The sequence below is a fragment of the Python bivittatus genome, unplaced genomic scaffold (genome assembly GCF_059951505.1).
Source record: "Python bivittatus isolate LINGU-HERP-01145 unplaced genomic scaffold, Pbiv_v1 ctg000610_np1212, whole genome shotgun sequence".
In the NCBI taxonomy this organism is placed as follows: Eukaryota; Metazoa; Chordata; class Lepidosauria; order Squamata; family Pythonidae; genus Python; species Python bivittatus.
This window is the reverse complement of record NW_028277088.1, coordinates 1,693,725-1,711,172: the sequence shown is the minus strand read 5'-3', so window position 1 is coordinate 1,711,172 and position 17,448 is coordinate 1,693,725. Positions and strand designations below refer to the sequence as shown.

Here is a 17,448-nt window from a genome sequence, read left to right as displayed (position 1 = left end):
AGATGGTGAATGGTATCATTGCTGAGAACGAGTCAAGAACAAGACCCAGTTTGGGGGTCCTTGCCTGTTCCCAGATCACATTCCTAGACCTGGCTAGCTTCAACCCCAATATTCTTCCCCAAGCATGAAAAAGTGGGGAATTGCATGCTTGTTTCAACCTGTTCTAAGAATAGGAAACCATGGTTATCTGAATTAAAGCATCAGGCCTTTCTAAGATTGCTTGGATCCCCATCAGCTTCCATGTGAACTGTTAAGCCAGTGTTTTTCAACCTTGGCAACTTTCAGATGGGTGGACTTCAACTCCCAGAATTCCCCAGCCAGCATAGCTGGCTGGGGAATTCTGGGAGTTGAAGTCCACCCATCTGAAAGTTGCCAAGGTTGAGAAACCCTGCATTAAACCAACGGGTCTCCTTTCCCCGTGCCAGTCAGCTTACTCATCACATCGTCGGTACCCAGGGAAACTAAGCAAGGCTTTTGCAAGGAGGCATCTCCGCTTCCTTGCTAAAAAGAAAGCAAGTCTCAGCAACATCTGGGCAAAACCAACCGGGAGCTTGTCTCTGGAGGCTGGCGAACAACCATCATCTCATTAAGAAAGGAAAGTGATCTCAGCTTAGCAGGTGAAAAATTTTCATCGCTTGCAGCCCCGCCGGACCACTTAATTCGACCCAGCTGCCTTGCCAGAAAGAGAAAGCTTCACCGCTTCCTCCTGGTGCTTCTCATCTGGGGATCGGACTGGAGTTTGGGTTCGCTTGTCAGAGAGTCGCTGAGTTCCCATCCATATGGGAACGTCAGCTCCTCCGTTCCCTCCCTTCTGAGTTTCTGGTTCCCCACGCTTCTCAGAGAGCCCGTTCCCCAAATTCAAGCAGGGTTCTGCTTCCCAGGGATCTCCATTCGAGCCCCAAAGGCGCAAAGTTGGGAGACCCCCAGGAAGCACGATGCTTTTCCTGGCTCCTTTTGGAAGCTCATCCCCGAAATAGCCTGCCTCTGGCCAGTGAGCCAGGAGACCCTCCTCTTCGCCTCTCTTGCCTAGCGATTTTCCATTGATCACTTTCCACATTCTGGAGCCATCAAACCTGGCCCTTGGACGTCCCAGTTTGGCCGCCGTTTCAAAGGCTGCCGGCTTCCAGGTGGGTCCATGCATCTCTTCCTTTGTGGCCTGGGGAGGGTCGGTAGTCGGGAAGGTTTTAAAAAGTCGGTTGCAGGAAGACCCGCGTGGCCGAGTCCCTTCGGAGGAAAGTCAGAAGTGAATTCAGAGCAGAGGGTGATCTTGAGTACAGGCGGGCCAAAAATACCGATGGGTCCTCTCCCCTGCCATTTTGAATCTTTAGTTTACGGATCTGTGTGTCTTGCTGTTTTAATGTTCGGTTTGTGTGTGACGGACGCTGTGGCTTAGCGTAGTTGTTGGAGAGGCGGTGGCTTTGCTGGGCTTCCTTTGTGAACTTCCTGGTGTCTGTGTGCGGGGCTGCGTAGTCGCTGCTTTTGCTGTGCTTGCTCTGTTTGTTAAAATTCCCAACTTAATTCATGCCAAGGTGGCTCGAAAGCATGAATTAAAATGCACGGGTGAATCTCACGCCCTTCCTCGACATCTCCTTCTCCAGGAGCAGGTGGCCTCGTGGCCCGTGTGCAGAACGGTGCTCGCTCAAGGCTGCAGGAAGCCCCTCTGGAAGTTCTTGAGATGTTGGCTCACGGCTGAGAAATCGTGTCCTTTTGGAGCGTTAAGATGCCTTTCTCTTTCTTTCGCCAGGTTTTTGACAACAGCTCGGATGCCATTCCGATTCACGCCATCAGGGTCCTTACCTCCATCATGGCTACTTCTCCCGCTGCCAAGGTAAGAGGCCCGAGACCCTCCTGGCACCTGTGAATACCCCTGAACAGTGGTGGCCATCCAGGCTGGCCATTTCTCTTGCATCCACTAGTGACTCCGTACCCCCAAGTGGAACGGGTGGTCAGCACCCTGAACGGGGTAAAGGAAGCGAAGACGTGGAAAATCAGTTTTTAGCCCAACACGGATGATTCCCTAACCCTAACCCTGTTCTTTGCACAGCTTGAACCCCGAGATGGTGGGCATGAATGTGCTCTCAGGGACCTCTCTTGCTGCCCACCAGGCCCCACCTGCTGACTCTTAATTATAGAAGAGAAGTTGGCATATTTCAAAGCAACATCTTGTAGCATCACCTTTATTGCCAAGAAAGAAATAGATGAGAAGCAGGGCTGGTGAGGAAGTTGACTAGGAGCAGGAAGACCCAGGTTCTCCCTCAGCCACAGAAGCTCCCTGGGGGGACTTTGGGCCAGTTTCTCTCTCTCTCTCTCTCTCTCAATCCAACCTACCTCACAAGGTTGTTGTTGGATTTGAACTGGGAAGGCCCAGATTCTAGTCCATTCTCAGCCACCGACGTTTCCTGCATGACTTGGAGCCGTCCCGTCCCTCTCAGACCAACCTGCTTCACAGGGTTGTAGCTGTCAGGAAAAATAGGTCCTGCCCTGACCTCAGATTTGGGCACATAGCAAACTATTGAAAAACGCTACCACTAGAACGCCTCTCAGCATCCTTGGAAAAGAAGGGTGAAGGGTTGCCATCTTGTATTTATTTGGAAGTCCAACCAAACCCTCCAAGGCTTATGGAATGAAGCGATCCAAGATTTGGGAATGTCCTAAAGAGGGTGCTTTGGAAAGGTTGAAGTTATGGCTTTGTTAAAGCCTGAAAGGCCCTTCCTTGCTCGCCCATTTGTTTCCAACTCACTGAAAACACCCATCACCCGATGTTGGCAGCAGCAAGACTCACCAAGGTCCGGCTTGCTAACGGGCGTTTGGCTTTTCCAGGAGGTGTTCAAAGAAAGGATTGGCTATTCGCACTTATATGAAGTTCTGAAGAGTCAGAGTCAGCCCACCAAGAAGCTGCTGCAGGACCTGCTAAACATGGTGAGATCATCCCCCTTTTAGATTCGGAGAGCCGAGAAACATTGGCCCTCCCGTTGCTTTCTCCTTTGCCTTTGCGAGGCTCTTGGTTTCTGCCTCTGGTAATTAAAGGCTAAAAGAGGTTCATTCTGAGCCACAATCTGAACATGGTTTGCCATTGCTTTTTTGCAAAACACTTACTCGACTTCCCAGTCTGGCCTATAGCTTTGGGATCTCCGGGTGGTCTCCCCTCCCAATCCCGCTTTGCCTTTTTTCAAGGAGGGTTGGCTTCCTGCTCTCGCTGAGAAAACTCAGCTGAAAAGGAACAGAGGTCCAGATTTCTTCCATCTCCCTTCTGGGAGAGAAAAACCCTTAGCCTTGGTGCCCTGGGGGAGCTCTTTCGATTTAACCTGCCTCGCAGGATTGTTGTCGTCCTGAGTTGAGCCAAAAAAGAGTGTACATTAATTATGTGGTGTTCTGGAGGAAAGGCAGGGTATAAATGTAATAATGAGACCCAGGACATCCAGAGTCCTTGAAAAATCTTTTTTTTTTTTTAATTATGATTTTAGCAGCCAAAGATTTGGCTGGAGCTCAGAAATTCTTAGATATGTATTGGAAAGAATGAGAAGAGAGGAAAGGACAAGAGTGCTGAGTGGAATAATCATAGTTCTTTGTTAAGATCAGTGTTTCTCAACCTCGGTTGCTTGAAGATGGGTGGACTTCAACTCCCAGAATTCCCCAGCCAGCATGGCTGGCTGGGGAATTCTGGGAGTTGAAGTCCACCCATCTTCAAGCTACCAGGATTGAGAAACACTGGTTTAGATAGACCTTCTTGCCCAAGCATAAGAATTCACCATTTTAACTCTGCAAATATATAACATTTCACCATCTATTGGAAAAGGTTTTGCTGGGGGAGTCAAGGATGGGGTGCAGGACAAGGCAAGAAGGACGGGGTCAAGGATGGGGTGCATGGTTGGCACGGTCGAAGGGGGGAAAGATCACACGCTGCTGTGTGTAGCTCAACTGAGCTGCAAGAGTGTGTTGGGAGACACACCTTATTATCCCCGTGCTTTGTGGGGGAAGAACGAGGAGAAGACACGGAAGTTGTAGGCGTATCTGACCTTCGGAGCTGTGGCTATTTTCACAGGCCGTTGAAGGCGACCACAGCGCCTCCCCTCCACGCCTCATCCACAACGAGCAGCCCCTCTTGATCCTGATCATGTGGCTCCCAGAGCTGAAGTCCCAGGATCTCCAGATCTTCCTCTCGGAGTGGCTTAAGAAAATCTGCGACGCCTCTCTCCAGAGCCGCACCACCTGCGTGAGGGCGGGCATGGTGGGCCACCTGTTGGACGCCCTCTGCGCCGCCGAGCAGGCGCTGGACGGGAAGTGCGTCGAGAACCTCATCCACCTGCTGCAAGCGCTGGGCAGCCTCTCCATCCGCCCGGGCGAGTTACGGCAGTTGCTGAAGCTCCTCCGGACCGACCAGGGCAAAGGGTGCCACCCTTACACCGTCCAAGTCATCCGGGCCCTTTCGGGCATGGCCCGGAAGGATGGGCCCGAACGGGCGCTGCAGTACTTCGACCTCACGCCCAGCATGGCGGGGATCATGGTGCCCACCATCCAGAAGTGGCCCGGGGGTGGCTTCGCCTTCCACGCCTGGCTTTGCCTCCTGGTCGAAGAAACCAAGGACGCGCTGGAGGAGACGGGCAGACTGAAGCGGAAGCAGCTGTACAGGTCTGGGCACAGGGCGGCCTTCCCCAGGTTGGGGTTGTCAGGAGGCACCAGCCTTGGTACTCCAGCCAGGCTGGGAAACGGGGGATGGGTGACCCAACCTCTGGACCATGAATTTGTTCAATCTGGATGAAGTCAGGTTGAAAACTGCAGGGCTTTTGGGTTGGCCAAGATGACGCCCAGGCTCTAGACAGATATGACTAGCCATGGTTGAAAAGGCAGCCACGGTTGCTCCATTCTGGGGGTGGGTGCAGAGGAAAGGCTGTTGTCTACTTTCAACGGTTTTGGAAAGAGGGTTTTACCTGCTCAGGGTGGCCTTGCAGCGTACGAGTCCCAAACGGGCAGGAGTGGGCTCAGGGTGGCTTCTCCATTCTGATCGCCCTTCTGCGCTTCCTTCCACCCCAACCAGCTTCTTCACGGCCAGCGGGACGGGCTTCGAAGCGTTCTTCACCATGGACGGGATGCTGGTGGTGGCCGTCTGCACCAAAAAGGAGTATATCACAGTGGCTCTGCCGGAGTTCCCGTTCCACGATGCAGCCTGGGTGAGCGAAGGCTGGGCTGGACTCAGCTCGGCAGTGGTGGGCATTGGGGAACTCAACCTGGGGGCTCCCGGGATGCCACACAGCTGGCGCTTGCATTTGCAGCTGAGTCAGATGCCCTCTGGTGATTTTGGAGAAGAACTTGGCTTGGATTTCCCAAGGCAGAAGCCCCAGAAAGATTGCACTGAGGAGGTTCATCTGGATGGCTACATTGCTGAACCCCCCAAAAGCTACATGTTTGGGGTACTGTTTTGAGAGAGGAGGGTGCAGGAACATCCCCAAGGGGATAAAAAAATTCAAGATGGCATCTGCACAATTAAAGACCCGCTCGAACATAAAAAGGGTCAAGACTTGCATCACCTGGTCATGGCTGCCATCTTGACTTTTCTGCCATGGTGGGACCAAAATTCAGAATTATTTCTTCAGTATACAGGTAGTCCTTGCTTAATGATCACAATAGGGACTGGAAAATTTGTTGTTAAGCGGGGCGATTGTTAAGCGAGTCGTGCCCGATTTTACGACCTTTTTGCAGTGGTCATTGAGCAAATCACCACAGCCGTTAAGCAAATCACATGGTTCCCCATTGATTTTGCTTGCCAGAAGCCAGCTGGGAAAGTCACAAATGGTAATCACATGATCCTGGGACGCTGCAACTGTCCTAAGTGCGAGCTGGTTGCCAAGCGCCCGGAACACGATCATGTGACCACGAGGGTGCTGCGACGGTGGTAAATGCGAGGACCAGTTGCAAATCCTTTTGTTCAGCACCAATGTAACTTTGAATGGTCACTAAACGAACGGTTATTAAATAAGGACTACCTGTAATGCCTGCCTCTCATTGAATCAAACCTGTACCTGCACTCAGTATATTTGGCACAATGGTGTATCCTGCAGACAGTCCATATTTTAATTTATGAGATGTACAAGCCCTGAGGACTCTGCATAGTTCAAAGAGGGGTCGGGTAAATGCAAAAAGGAGAAAACCTCCTCTGTGATGCAAGTTGCACCGCGCAGGGCAGCGTCATCTTGCCCTGATCGTGAACTTCCGATTAGCCTCCAGGTTGCTGGGTCTAGCGTGCCTCTTGCTCAATCCAGCGTGGGGCTGCTGTTTTCTCAGGGCAATCTGCAGGGGATGGTCAAAAAAGTCAAGATGGTGGTGCAGTAGAGCCTTGCAAATAAGCAGGCAGAGCTTCCATCACACTGGCATGGCTACCATCTTGACCTTTTGGACCACACCCTGTGGACACCCCTGTCTTTTGCACCCTTATGCCCTGCTTTGTCTCCGCTCCTCCCAGCCCAGTGTTATCTCCCCCTATTTCTCCTACGCTGAAATTACTGAAATCCTTGGACGCAGGAAATTGGTTTTAGTTTGCTCCGGGGGCCCTGCAAAACCACGCGAGCAAGTTTCTGATGCATTGATCGATGGGCGTAGAAAAATGTATTTGGCCACCCATCTTTAAGGAATGGCTCTGGGCGGCTACCCGCCAAAATGCAAACGAAAAGCAGCATTATGCAACGCGTACCCCAAAACCCAAAAGAGACCACGACAAAATAAGGGTAATACAATAACCAAGCCACTACAAAACCCAACACACAGACCAGGCTGCATTAGCATCTTGGCCCTAGTGTCTGGGGGGGAAACCAGGTCTTCATGGTCTTCTGGAAGACCAAGACCAGGGGGTGGGCCTCTGGATATCAGGGGGAGGGGTCTCCTATAGACCAGGCACCACAACAGAGAAGGCACCTCTAAGGTCTCTTCCAGTTCTGTGATTCTGTATTTTTAATCCTTCCTTGGGAAATGATGGCACATATATTGGAAGAAAATGTTTCCAAAGTTGAAGCAACCTCCTAGAGCAGTGTTCCTCAACCTTGGAAGCTTGAAGATGGGTGGACTTCAACTCCCAGGATTCCCCAGCCAGCATGGCTGGCTGGGGAATTCTGGGAGTTGAAGTCCACCCATCTTCAAGCTGCCATGGTTGAGGAACGCTGTGCTAGAGGCTCCCAAACAAGTAACGTGGCCTGCTTAAGCCTGCCACCAAGAATGAGGAAACCTAAACACCTTTATGAATCCTAACAGGAATTTTGAGCCTTGGAGGGCTTGATCTTTTTAATGAAGTAAAGGAAACCAAGCCGATTGAACAGATGAGCTAATAAGATCCCATGTGGAGAGCATATCTCTTGAAGATGGACCTGCTTTGCCGAAAGTTTTCCAAACTGACCCATGTTTAGTCCGGGACAGTTTTCACCAGCTGTCTGTGGCCTTCCTGGATCCACACCTTGACAAACGTTGCTATCCTGTTGGAATTGAAATAAGTAATCTCTGCTTCTGCTCGTTGCTAGCATTGTGTCGACGTCGTCCACATCGTGGGCCGCCGGCCATTTGGTCAGAACCTGGTGAATATTTTCGTAGACGGACAGCTCCAGAAAGTGGCTCAGTTGCGTTTCCCCTCCCTGGGCGAGGTAAGAGGTCCTCGGATGACGCCTTCTGCTGTTATGGAGCTGTAAAAATTGGGGTAACTAAAACAGGGCCGTCTTGGAGGACGTGGGAAGCCAAAGGAGCTTTAAAACCAGGGTAGCTGGCAACAGCTTTAGGAAAGCGGGTGCTGTCTCAGGGGTCGATCAGATTCTTTCCTTGGAAGATCCCAGGTTTGTTCTTTAGGATCACCATGGAAAACCATCTTCAGGAGCAACGTTGGTAGAGATGTCCAGTAGGGTTGTTGCTCTTCATAGCCTTCAGATGATGGAGCAGAGAAGATCAGCCATTGCCCTCCTGATCTTTTGGGACCCTGAGCTTTAGGAACAGGAAAAAGATCCATCTTTAGAGTTGATTGTCTATCACCCAAATGAGCAAGGAACAGATGCACAGCTTTCCCTGCTAGGTTTGCCATTCAACCTCCATCAAATCCAATTTCTTTCTGGTCTTAATTTGAGTTTGCCAACTGGGGTCCTGGAGTGGGGATTTTTCATTTCCTTTCCTCTCTCAGTTTACATTTCATTGCATTGACTGCAACTCCTCAGGCAAAAATGCAGAAGGTTAACTCTGCCACCTTCTGCTTCTCCATGGAGGAAGCATGTAAAATCATCAAGCCCTTGTGGGAATTCCACTTCTTCTTGGGTTCCTCAGCCTTCTTTGAAACATGCTGGCCTATTTTGGATGTCTCCTCTTCCCATCATGGACTTGGAGCTTCCCATTTAGCAGGTCCCGCTTGAAATCCAGGGAGTGATGTTGATGGCTGTAGTTCAAAGCAGTCTTCCTCAGATGTTCTCCAGTAGTTTGGACTTCAGCTCCCACAATCCCCTCAACCTGCATGATTGCTTCAGAGGGATTGTGGGAGTTGACGTTCCAGCGGGTTTGGAGGGCACCAGCTTGGAAAAGGGAGGTCTAGAAAATAGGGCAAGAAGGAAAATCTGACACCTTCTAAATTTCCAATTTTTCTCACCTTCTTGGCCAGGCCTTCACTTCTTGCTGCATTGGTTCTGCTGGCCACCGGACAACCACCACATCCACGGTCTACTCCCCCCCATCTCACTCTCCAGATTTGGGTTTCCCAACACACCCTTTCCTCAGCCGCTCACAGTCCTTCCCAGCTTCTCTGGCTCCTCACACCTGGACACCGATTCCCGCCCGGGAAAGTGTGGTTTCCACTATGGTCGCCGGGGCCCAGGACACCGAATGGGGGATGCCCACCTCCCTTGAAGGGCACTTGGGGTCAGTCTCCATCTTCTACGAGGCACTCCAGCCTGCTCAGGTGAAGGCCCTCTTCTTGGCAGGTAGGGCTCTGGAGAAAGCTGTGTGTCTTGCCCATCTCCGTCCAAAGGCACTGGAAGAAAAACCAAACTGGAGCTGACCAGTTTGGGATGGGGGCATTCGTGGCACAGACAGAGCAGCACAGGAGCAAAGGGGAAAGCAGGAGATAAGAATGGCCCACGTCTGGATGGAGGACAAGTTGCCCTTGTCCAGAGCCTCCCCAGCTGGTTTCCCCTGTAGGGATGGGCCTTTTCAGGAGCAATGTGGTCTTGCATGCTCATTTTGCAGTCTGAGCAAGTCTACCACCTTTGACAACAGTTCTGTTTCCTTCACTCCTGCAGGTCCAAATATTGCATCGCCATTTAAGCCAGAGGGAGATTTTTGGGAGCTCAGTAGCAAACTCCTTTTGTATTACACACCCCAGGTAAGGACAAGACAGAAGCCCTTTTGCTGCAAATCTGTGGTCGGCCTCCACCTGGAATTGTAGCGACCTAGCCTGATAAGAGGACCATGTTTGGACATCCTCAGAGCTTATCTTCAAAATTGGCTTTCTTTCCCTTCTGTGATTCTCTAGGCCTGTAAAAGTAACATCTGTCTGGATCTCTCCCCAAACCACAACTTCGATGGGAGGCTGACAGGGCATCAAGTGGTGAACTGGGATGTTAAGGTAGGTGGGAACCCATACCCAAGTCTTTGAGGAACCCATCTTAGCTGTCAGGAGGAAATTATTCCTAGCTGCTTGCTTCTCTGTACGACCAAGCTAGGTCTCCATGGATATTCTCCTACCCCCCTTAGAAAAAGCCAAAGTGTGGGGTCTTGTGGGGGCCACAATGTGATGATTCTCATTCCATGAAGCTTTGTTTTGGGTTCTGCATAGGATGTGATCAACTGTGTTGGCGGGATGGGCGCCCTCCTTCCTTTACTGGATCAAGTAGCATCTCAGAAGGAAGAAGGCAAAGATAGCCAGGAGATCCATGACTTGGTGGGCCCGGAGCTGACCTCTTCACGGAGTGCCCAGGGCTTGCCCATTGCCCTGGGGAAATCTTCAGGTTATAAAGGTCTTCATTTCATTAGATCTGATGCGGGGCACGGTTTGCATGAGAACCCTTTTAGAATTCCTCGCTGATCTTTCCATCGGGCAAAGAGAAGGTTCTTTCTAGACCTCACGCAGGACATTTAATCCAAAGGAAAACATGTTTTGGTGCATAGAATGATTAATTGACCGCTCATGCTCGGGTTTATAACTGAGTGGGCAAAATGTTTTGCTTGGGAACCAGCCAGAATCTCTATTAGCATTTCAGGATGATCACTCCTTCTCTGGGTGGGGGGACAAGGCACTTCTGCAGAATTGCAATCAGAGGATTGAACTATAGTGGCAGGGGGGGAACGTCTCAAATCCATCTCACATCCAGAGCAGGCTATTACTCTACCTTGATTAGGACCAACTGAATGATCACAAAAGATCATGCAGGCTTTTGAGTTACGCAGAACGCTTTGGCAGGCTCGAGGGGAACCCCAACAAGAGAAAAGGAGGAAATTCTAAAGATTAGTCTGGAAGCTGAAAGCCACAAGGTTTAAAGGTTCGAGTCAGTCCCGAGGTGGAGTTAGCGGACTTGGCTAACTTAGCGTAGAAGCTGTGGCTTGTGCGATGGCACCTGATCTTAAGCACGGAAGGAAACAGGAACTCCTTGCAGCCCTGTAGAGATCATGAGTCTGCAAGTGGGGGTGGGTGGGTTCTGCAGGGTCTCCAGTGGGGGGAGTCTGCAGGAGGAGGGGTGAAAAGCTCAAGATGGCAATTGTGATTACACAACCAAAACTCTGCCACTTGATAAAGTAGCCACGCTGTGTTACCTAACAAGGATGAATGCACAAAGTCAGCCTAGTCTTTGCATAATTGAGACCGGATACTTTTAGACCAATATTTCTCAAACTGGGCGACTTTAAGATGGGTGGACTTCAACTCCCAGAATTCATAGCTGGCTGGGGAATTCTGGGAGTTGAAGTCCACCCATCTTAAAGTCGCCCAGTTTGAGAAACACTGTTTTAGACAGTACATGAGATGATGAAGGTGATTTCCATGTGGGTTTTAAAATGGGGGTTTCCATCCCCAGAGGGCAGACTGGAAAAAAACGGAGTGGCTGCCTTTTTAGTCCTGGTGAAGAACTTTCTCCGTGGTCATCAGGTCAATCAAGAGAGTTTGGTCCAGTGCCACGGCCCTGCCATCATTGGAGCCCTGCTGCAGAAGGTGAGGTTTCCCGTGCCGCTCAGCTCTTTTGCCTTTGCCACTTAAAATCCATGCACGGTTCTGTAGAGCGATGGTCTCTTCTGTGTTTCCAACGTTTTGGCCCCTCTTCCCCTTCTCGGTCGCTTTATGCCTGCTTGAAAATGGTAAAGAAAAGCTTTGGGTCTTCAGGGCATGACCACTCGCTTCCTTGTCAACCATGCTCCCCGCTGGTCTTCTTCCAGGGTATTTCCCCTTCTCCTAGCTCTGGATTTCTCTGTCTCCCATCCCAGTGCTAACCCACGCTGTGTCCTCGCTTAGTTTTCCAAACTCAGCCCAATCCAGCGAGGGGCTGCCCCCCGGATGAAATAAATAGCACCATGCCAACGTTTGTTTCTAAAGCCCGGACAGCAGGATTGTCCGTGGGAATGGGGGGGAGATGTCTAAAAAGTCAAAATGACAGCCACAACCGTGTGATGGAAGCTCCACCCCTTTTTATGTGCGTCACAACACGTAGAAAAGGGCGGAGCTTCCATTGCAAGGTTGTGGCCATTTTGATTTTTTTGACCCTTCCTGCCTGGGAGAGGTTCCGGTTGTGTTACTCCTCTTCAGAAAAATAAATCTGCATCTCTGTTCTAAACTATTTCCATTTTAGGATATTTAGAATACATTCTAGAATATTTTCTTGTGCCATTTTCCTGTCTCCCTCGTTTCTGCCCCTTACGTCTTTGCAGCCCGTTGGGTGAAATAGGTCTCATGTTCACCTTTTCGGATGCTCAAAACGAAAGGGCTGGAAACCAATCTTTGATGAAGATAGAGGGGTCTCTTGATCCCTGTTCCAACAGGGCAGCTGGTCCCATCCCAATGTGCGGGACTCCGATTCCTGTCCAACCTCGGCTGGAATGATGGGTGTTGTAGTCCATAACTTCGGTTTCTCACTGCTAAATCCCATGGGGTTGGGGCTGGAAGAGGGGAAGGGGCTTTGGTGGGTGATTGGGAGAAGCTATGGCCTCAAAAAGAGCTCTGGGCCAGGTTGTGGAACACGCTGTCCTCACGCAGATCTTCCCTCCATGCCCTGTAGGTCTCCAGCCAAGCGATGGACATGAATGTGCTAATGGCCTCCCGGATTCTGATGGAGCAGGTGGCCTCGGAGGGGCACAGCCTCCTGCTGCATCTTCTCTACCAGGCCCTGCTCTTCGACTTCCGCATCTGGACCAACAGTGACTTCGCTGTCCGGCTGGGTAAGGGCAGAATGGTCTAGATTGAGAGGAGGGAGAAGATGTGGAGCAGTGTTTCTCACCCCTGGCCACTTTAAGACAGGTGGACTTCAACTCAACATGACTGGCTGGGGAATTCTGGGAGTTGAAGTCCACCTGTCTTAAAGTGGCCAAGGTTGAGAAACGCTGTTCTGGAGGGTGGGAAACCCCTTTCTCCACATTTGGAGCATCATTCCAGCAGCATAATCTTACCGAATTTGTGGTAGATTACATGCACCATGCAAGGAAAGAGAACATGCTTTCAAGGATTCTTTCCAAGGAGAAGACCGTGGGGTGAACTTCTCCTGAATGGACAATGATGTCCTTTCACTTACTGAGCAATACATGGGCTAATTCCTGTAGATGAGTGTCCTTTCTTTGGAGAGGCTGCCCCATTTCCACTATTTTTCAAGGGAGTTGTAGGGGGAAAACACTTTTCTAAGGGGGACCCCTGCCTTGAGAATTGGGTGGGCAATTTCTCATGCCTGGGGAGATTCAGAGAAGCCATCATCGCAGTTTCTCTGCTGACAAACTGGGTGGATAATTTCAAAAGACCCCAGTGCCCGGCTATGCCATGACGTGATTGAAGCTGAATTCATTGATGGGGAAGCCAATCCAAGCTCCTCAATCTTTGGAAAACCGTACATAGCACAAGGGATGGAAACAGCAGCCTGGTCAAACCTAAGATGCAGGTGTGGCCCAGCTTTGCCCAGTTTTTTTCCTTATCTTGTCCTTCTTGACAGGTCACATCCAGTATCTGTCGGACATAATTAAGGACCACAAGCAAAGGATACGGAAGAAATATGGGGTGCAGTACATCCTAGATTCTATCAGGACATATTATGGGTGAGTTAAGAGAACGTTGGAAAATCCTCCTTGTTTGGCCCCTAGTCAAGGTGTCCTGTCCTGTAATGGCCAGCCAGATGCCCTTGTTCCTTTTCATTCTTTCTCCATCATGGCTAGTGGCCATTGATTAACTAGGCAAGAACACACACACCCTAAAACAAGGAGGAGAATTGAATTGCTGTTGAATAGATATATGCTCTTCCTTCTGTAGTCCAGGATATTACAGAATAAATCCTTCAGAATGCCTGGTTTGTAAATTAACTTCAGCTCATCCCCAAAGGATGTCTTCAGAACGAAGAACATATATTCCAAGCCATCCAAGAATCTCTTCTGGGCCTTGAAAGGAAATGTTGGCATGGGAACAACGTCAACAAGTTCTCAGGGATTGTGTAACAATCCAAATCAGAAACTAACCCAACTGTCCGGGTTGTAGATGGCCTTGAAGGAAGTCACTTTGGGGCACCTCTGGGGAAGTGGATGAGCCATGTGCCAGATATGGGCTTGGATGTAAAAATGCCAGCGCAGAGGCAGGATGTGCAGGCTATCCAATAGTTGTGATGCACTGAGTGTTCTCAGAATGGAAGCCATGAAATGGGGGCTCTTCAAGAATGAGGAGGGAAGTTGGAATTTCCAAGAAGCCTTTGATGGACTGTTTCTCTGGGAGCCCATATCCTTTCCACATGTTTCCCCTCTGGACAGCACTGTCTTGTATTATGCTACCTCCAAAGCTTGCACAGAATACAACATAAGGATCTTCCTATGTTAAGAAAAATAGGGCTACTTAGGTGAAGAATTAGACCAATGAAGAGGGCCCATCTTTGTTAAATCCACCCACTTACTTATGATCATGTTGGGAGTCCATGCACCAGTGGCCTTTATGGAGCCAACTGGACCCACCAGCCTAGGCTGATGTGATGGAATGGACTTATGAAGGCCAGGCTCAGGGAGATAAGCGTGTTCTTAGCCCCCAACAGGAGCATGGGAAGTTCAAGAAGATGAAGCTGGCACCTCCCTAAGGAATTCACGGTGTTGTGGCTGCCTGGCTTGGGAACTTGGGTTCAGTCTGGTGAGATTCTGTCTTGAGCTGGAAGCTAATAAACGCAACAGAACTGTATTTGCATTGTCTCGTGGAGTTCTTTGGGCTGAACCTGACAGCTGATCACCCAAGGCAGCTCTCCTATGACCCTTTCCTTGGTTCCTCTCCTCAGAATGTACAAGGAGAAGCCCATTGCCACTGATGACCTCCGGACAGTACAAACATCCCTCTTCAGCCTGATCAAGGACTTCTTCTGCAGAAATATCACCAGTGATGAGATGCACAGCACCATGAACTATCTGGCAGCTGTAAATGATGAGCATCAGGTGGGCTGGGGACAGAGCCAAGAGCTTGCAGAAAAGGGCTGGAGAACATCGGGGTGCCCAGATTGATTGGTGCATTGCTATCCCTCTTGTTCCCAGACAAGGAAGCCTGCTTACTCAACCTGGCATCTTCCAGATGTGTTAGATTTCATCTCCCAGAATTCTCCTCCTGCATAGCCAAAGGCTAGGAATGTTGGGAGTTGAAATCAACCATGCCTTAGAAAGTTCCATATTGAAGGAGGGTGCTCTGAAGTATGGATTCTGGATTGGGACCCTGGCTTAAGGGCTTACTATCAAGAGAGTTCAAATCCCAGATCTCAGATCTACCACAGGAAGAACTTGAGCATAAACAAAGATAAACTGATTAACTGTGGGTAACATTTAGTGCAGCCTAACATACTGTTTCAAGATGTGCAAAAGTACACCCTGAACAACCATAGACACCATTGCATTGAGATTCTGAGATCAGAGGGCAATGTTAAAAAGGAAAAGTCTGCCCAGATTTGGTATAGCAGCAGCTTCTATCTTCTGGTGTGTCTTGCAGGTATGTGGGGTGCTGGAAGTGATCCACAGCCTGCAGAAGAGCTCCCCATGCCAGGAGCAGCTCTTCACTTTCCTGTTTGAGCCAGGAAATGTGGAGATCCTGTTCTCGCTGCTCATTCAGCGGAAGTTCTCAGATGAAGTGCGGGAGAGGATCTTCAAGGTGGGAACCCATCCCCATTAGCTTTGCATTTCTCCCTGGGATTCTGCGATCAGCAATGGAAACTGGGTTGGGTCCAACTGGATCTTCTCTGTTGATGGCCATGGGGACTGACGGGTGTCATGCACTTCTCAGTGGGAAGGTTGGGTTTGTGTGTAGAGCTCCTGGGGATGCACAGGGCTGAGAAAATAACCACAGTCCCAGTGGTGTGGTGAACAAGGCTCTGATTCTCTCCTCTGGGCAGGATATCTCCAAAATCCACAGAATTGCCCTAGATTTTACAGCAGATGCACAGATCCTGCTAAAAACAGCATCACTGCACTTCCCTTCGTAATATATAGGACAGCTTTTCCCAGCCTAGTGACCTCCAATGATGTTGCTCTACAATCCTCATCATGCACAGCCAGCTGCTAGGGTGGATGTGATGGGAGTTGTAAACCAGCACGTCCACAGCATCACAACCGATGCAGCCATGCCCCAGGGGAGAATCCGATGCAAACCACAGTCTTTTTTGCACAGATTATGTACAAGCTGCTGAAGTACGAGAAGGTGAATGAACGGAGCAAGCACCGCCTGAAGCTGAAGGACATAGGCTACCACGGCTTCATCTCATACTTGAACGACATCCCTGTTTCCATACTGTTCTTCCGGTGCCTTTTGGAGCAAGTCCTTGGAGCAGGTAGCTGCCAGGGGCCTCTCTTTGTTTCTCTGCTGGCATGCGTGGAGCTTCACGAGGATCATTATCAGAAGACACATTTCCACCAAAACGCCACTGTTCATTATTTTCCCACCATACATCCCACCCAGCCAATTAGGAATGCCGTGTATCATTCTTGGCAAAATGCAGGACATTGTACCTTTGCTCCTAATCTTCCACGTCTTGGAGCTAAGTAGCTTTCTCCTAACTTGGGGGGCTGTTTCAGATGAGTTTTGGAGGATGTATCTAGAAAGAAACTATGATGAGAATTGATCGAGCTCTGTAGCAGGAGCTGGCAGAAGCTTGGAGTTATCAGAGGGAGTTGAAGGCTTGCACTTACTCCGCACTTTCCTTGAGTAGCTTGGTTTGCACATGAGAGGACCGTGGTTGTCAAAACACATAGCCCTCTGCTTCTCTTGGGAGGAGTGAGCCAGAAGGAGAACAGGAGAAACCCACGGTTTGACAGTGTTCTCAAAGTACCAAGTGTGTAGAGGCAACATGCAGCAGAAACACATCAACACAAGTGAGATACATACACAATCACCCAAGTGTGTCTGGGCTCCCACAATATGCTAGATTATGCCAAAGTCTGGTTCTTACTGGTTCAAGCATAGGTTGGTTTCTGGTTTGGCCATTGCCTTCGCCTGTTGCAGTGTTTCTCAACCTTGGCAACTTGAAGATGGGTGGACCTCAATTCCCAGAATTCTCCAGCCAGCATGCTGGCTGGAGAATTCTGGGAGTTGAAGTCCACCCATCTTCAAGCTGCCAAGGTTGAGAAACACTGGTATATTATATTCATCAGAGCATCCAGTTGAGTTCTAAGACTAAGCACAGCAGTTTTGTGTTTGGCTAACTGGAGTTTAGCATGTTGTATGAACGCAGCTGCTGCATATCTGCCACTGTGGATGCATCTTCCTCTGCTGATGGGTGGATGGGCAAGAAACTACCTGAACCTGCCTGTTATCAGCAGGGTAACATCAACTTGGGACTTCCACGCTCATGGTAGCAGCTCTCACTCCTCTTCCCATTTGTGAGAACACACATGGAAGAGAGGTGAACTAGTTAGCACTCCAACCCTTGTTTTTGCTGTAAGTAAGAAGCTGTTCTGTTCTTTGTTTTCTTATTCTCAGATTCTCCAAACTACAAGGATTTGATGGCTGTAGTTTACCTCTCCCACCGGGCAGATCTGACAGTCAGGCTGGACATCTGCAGGAAGGTATGTAGGAACCATGACTCAGAACCTCTTGGTTCAACTAGAGGGAAACAGCTAATTTGCACCGAAGTCTTGGAAGTTGTTTTATTGGGCTGGTGGCCTAAGTGTCACACTTCTCTGGACAGGTTGATTTGGAAAAGGCACAAGAGACATTCAGGGACTCAAGCTTCTGATAGGTAGATTTACTGGAGGAAAAACAAACGAAGCCATTATGAAAGGATTCCAGTGACTGCTACAGTCAGGTCC

General features: G+C 49.8%; 1 protein-coding gene across 3 annotated transcripts in view; it reads left to right on the top strand.

Annotated features, from left to right (window-relative positions):
* Positions 1-17,448, top strand: part of NBEAL2 (neurobeachin like 2) — a 127,367-nt gene that overhangs the window by 76,272 nt on the left and 33,647 nt on the right. For 2 of the 3 annotated variants that reach the window (XM_088150469.1, XM_088150467.1), the window contains 16 exons: positions 1,745-1,828; positions 2,821-2,919; positions 4,043-4,629; positions 5,036-5,168; positions 7,503-7,622; positions 8,615-8,933; positions 9,252-9,334; positions 9,485-9,577; positions 9,788-9,968; positions 11,022-11,155; positions 12,213-12,372; positions 13,131-13,233; positions 14,442-14,595; positions 15,137-15,295; positions 15,812-15,971; positions 17,120-17,205. In XM_088150469.1, the coding sequence (XP_088006595.1) occupies positions 1,745-1,828; positions 2,821-2,919; positions 4,043-4,629; positions 5,036-5,168; positions 7,503-7,622; positions 8,615-8,933; positions 9,252-9,334; positions 9,485-9,577; positions 9,788-9,968; positions 11,022-11,155; positions 12,213-12,372; positions 13,131-13,233; positions 14,442-14,595; positions 15,137-15,295; positions 15,812-15,971; positions 17,120-17,205 (2,655 nt within the window). The remainder of the gene's footprint in view (positions 1-1,744; positions 1,829-2,820; positions 2,920-4,042; positions 4,630-5,035; positions 5,169-7,502; positions 7,623-8,614; positions 8,934-9,251; positions 9,335-9,484; positions 9,578-9,787; positions 9,969-11,021; positions 11,156-12,212; positions 12,373-13,130; positions 13,234-14,441; positions 14,596-15,136; positions 15,296-15,811; positions 15,972-17,119; positions 17,206-17,448) is intronic. The other variant, XM_088150468.1, reaches the window with a different exon arrangement.